This window comes from Limulus polyphemus, unplaced genomic scaffold (assembly GCF_000517525.1).
Source record: "Limulus polyphemus unplaced genomic scaffold, Limulus_polyphemus-2.1.2 Scaffold11450, whole genome shotgun sequence".
NCBI classification, from domain to species: Eukaryota; Metazoa; Arthropoda; class Merostomata; order Xiphosura; family Limulidae; genus Limulus; species Limulus polyphemus.
In genome coordinates, this window is record NW_013677060.1 from 7,050 (window position 1) to 11,052 (window position 4,003).

The window sequence follows — 4,003 nt, forward strand, 5'->3', positions numbered from 1 at the left end:
TATTTATCAATATTTAATATCTTTATTCAATATTTAATATCTTTATTCAATATTTAATATCTTTATCAATATTTAAGTGCCTAATATTCGTTACGTCATTGAAATAAAAATTATACTTTATTAATCGGCTATCTCTGTTAATCCAGAAAGGATATGTTTCAAATTTCAAAATATTTTAAATATACAAAACAGTAAACGTGCATATGTATGTTCACGGTTTTAATAACGAGCACCATCTAGCGGTGTTAATGCATATTTTTATAGATTTATTTCTTTACCATATTTATGTATGACGAGTACTGCTGTAATAATTTATCAGAATAACTATATGGTCCTTTAGCAACCATTAGAACGATAGCATAATTTAATAAATTTAACTTTTCATTAATCTGAAGCTTTTTCTTGTTTGACAAGTTTCAGGAAGTAGGTGAAACTTGAAATATTAGGATTAATTAGTTGACCACTTTCAAGCTGTATTCATTTTTATCGTGGAGAGGTGTATGTAAGGGGAAAGCCGTGGACAAAAACAAATATGTCATTACTCCTTGATGGTTGTTAATGGGGTTTCTTCTGCTCTTCAAATATGACAAGAACACGTAGCAAAATTCAATCGAAACTTAAAGTCTAGAGAATCTGTGTTAGACGATTAACGCACTATATCGAGAACAGTTGTACGTGCTAGTAATTTCAAAATGGCCTCTACAGTTCTGAGTAAATAATAATCAATACCATACCACGTCGGAAATATTTATGGAAGAACGAAACCGAGATTGATTTTACTAAAAAAAGATCTAATGAGCCTGTCCTTGGTTTACTAATGAAGAAGTCGAGTATGATTTTCTAACAACGTACAGAATGAAGTGTCATTAAAAATATCACAACCGTCAATTTAGTTTGGTTAAGAATACAAGGCAAAGCTGTTACTCAAAGCAAAGGGTTACAGAGAGTTGTTGTTACTCAAAGCTGTGTAACAGCTGGTTATAGAGACCTGTTGTTAGTCAAAGCTGTGTAACAGCTGTTTATAGAGACTTGTTGTTACTCAAAGCTGTGTAACAGCTGGTTATAGAGACTTGTTGTTACTCAAAGCTGTGTAACAGCTGGTTACAGAGAGTTGTTGTTACTCAAAGCTGTGTAACAGCTGGTTATAGAAACTTACAGTTACTCAAAGCTGTGTAACAGCTGGTTATAGATACTTGTTGTTACTCAAAGCTGTGTAACAGATGGTAACAACAAGTCTCTATAACCAGCTGTTACACAGCTTTGAGTAACAACAACTCTCTGTAACCCGTTGCTTTGAGTAACAACAAGTCTGTATAACCAGCTGTTACACAGCTTTGAGTAACAAGTCTCTATAAACAGCAGTTACACAGCTTTGAGTAACAACTTAAAAGTCACTATAACCAAAGTTTCTATAACCAGCTGTTACACAGCTTTTAGTAACAACAAGTCTGTATAACCAGCTGTTACACAGCTTTGAGTAACAAGTCTCTATAAACAGCAGTTACACAGCTTTGAGTAACAACAAGTCTCTATAACCAGCAGTAGTTACTCAAAGCTGTGTAACAGCTTATAAAGACTTATAGTTACTTAAAGCTATGTAACAACTTGTTATAAAGACTTGTAGTTACTTAAAACTATGTAACAACTTGTTATAAAGACTTATAGTTACTTAAAGCTATGTAACAACTTGTTATAAAGACTTGTCATTACTTAAAACTATGTAACAACTTGTTATAAAGACATATTGTTATTGAAAGTTTTGTAACAGCTGGTTTTTAAGACTTGTCATTACTTAAAGCTATGTAACAACTTGTTATAAAGACATACTGTTATTGAAAGTTGTCATTATTGTCATTACTCACCAACATTTGATAAATTGCGTCGACAATGTTGTACATTTCTTCTCTAGTGATACTACCGTCATTGTCGACATCGTAAAGCTTGAATGCCCCTAGCGGATGAAAAAACACAAGTTAAATAACAAATATAAACTAGTTTATTCCATCAAATTAAACAGTCACTTAAATTCCTTCAATAAAAATGTGTCCAAAGTTGTGGCAAATATAGACATGTGAATTTCGGTATTTTTCACGTGAAACTACTAAGTATTTGTTAAAGTTTTTAACTTTAAAAACAACAACAAAAACAGATTAATGAATTAATTAACTAATATTCCAAGTGCTGGATATATTTTATTTTCTATCCTCAAATTAATTCAGTTAGGGTTAAACAAATTATTCTTACTATCGAGATAATCTAAAGATAGAGAAAATAAATACGAGATGAAAGCTGTTAACCGTCTGTCCTACTTTTGGTGGGCACAACACAGACAGCCCATTGTAAAACTTTGATTAACATTCTGAATATAATGTATTAAATTGTGTATAAAGAGATCGTGGTTGTTTGAAGATATACTGAGGCATACATACATACATGTGTATATGTTAAAGTATATAATTAAAAACAATTATATAATTAAGGAAAATTATTTAATTAAAGAAAATTATTTAATTAAAGAAAATTATTAATTAAATATGTAGTTAAAATTATTTAATTAAAGAAAATTATATAATTAAAAATATGTAGTTAAAAATTATATAATTAAAATATATAATTAAAATATTAGTTAAAGAAAATTATATAATTAAAACAATATATAATTAAAGAAAATTATATAATTAAAAATATGTGATTAAAAATTATTTAATTAAAGAAATTTTTTTAATTAAAGAAAAATTATATAATTTAAAAATATGTAATTAAAAATTATATAACTGAAAAAAAGAGAAAACAAGTGTTAGAATATATATGTATAGAAAATTAATCAACAAAACAGGCTCAAACAAAAATTAAAATTGAAGACGTTACAAAACTTTAAAAGGATCCACAGGATAAAGGCTATAATGTCGGATATAAAATGTGCCCTGGGTTTTGGAGGTCACTACGGAAGTAGAACCCACATTGCGGTGGAGATACACAATCTACCAGTCTTAACCTCCGATCGCCAGTTAGATGTTTACCCTTAAAATAATCTATTTATATAGAGCCTGATAAACAACCAGTACATCTATATATCTATATAGAGTCTGATAAACAACCAGTACATCTATCTATATAGAGTCTGATAAACAACCAGTACATCTATCTACATAGGGTCTGATAAACAACCAGTACATCCATCTATATATAGTCTGATAAACAACCAGTACATCTATCTATATATAGTCTGATAAACAACCAGTACAGCTATCTATATAGGGTCTGATAAACAACCAGTACATCTATCTATATAGGGTCTGATAAACAACCAGTACATCTATCTATATAGAGCCTGTTAAACAACCAGTACATCTATCTATATATAGTCTGATAAACAGCCAGTACATCCATCTATATAGAGTCTGATAAACAACCAGTACATCTATCTATATAGGCTATAGAGATAGATGTACTGGTTGTTTATCAGACTATTTATAGATAGATGTACTGGTTGTTAATCAGACTCTATATAGATAGATGTACTGGTTGTTTAACAGGCTCTATATAGATAGATGTACTGGTTGTTTATCAGACTCTATATAAATAGATGTACTGGTTGTTTAACAGGCTAAGTCTGATAAACAACCAGTACATCTATCTATATAAAGTCTGATAAACAACCAGTACATCTATCTATATAGGATCTGATAAACAACCAGTACAGCTATCTATATAGAGCCTGATAAACAACCAGTACATCTATCTATATAGGGTCTGATAAACAACCAGTACATCTATCTATAGAGAGTCTGATAAACAACCAGTACATCTATCTATATAGAGCCTGATAAACAACCAGTACATCTATCTATATAAAGTTTGATAAACAACCAGTACAGCTATCTATATAGGATCTGATAAACAACCAGTACATCCACATATCTATCTATATAGAGTCTGATAAACAACCAGTACATCCAGACATCTATCTATATAGAGTCTAATAAACAACCAGTACATCCAC

General features: G+C 30.0%; 1 protein-coding gene across 1 annotated transcript in view; it reads right to left on the reverse strand.

Moving 5' to 3' along the window:
- The window catches only part of LOC106476748 (frequenin-1-like), a gene marked incomplete at its 5' end in the record, with an annotated part of 12,204 nt that overhangs the window by 5,857 nt on the left and 2,344 nt on the right, over nucleotides 1–4,003 (reverse strand). Inside the window, one exon of the mRNA XM_013937380.2 lies at nucleotides 1,863–1,951. Within this exon, the coding sequence (XP_013792834.2) occupies nucleotides 1,863–1,951 (89 nt within the window). The remainder of the gene's footprint in view (nucleotides 1–1,862; nucleotides 1,952–4,003) is intronic.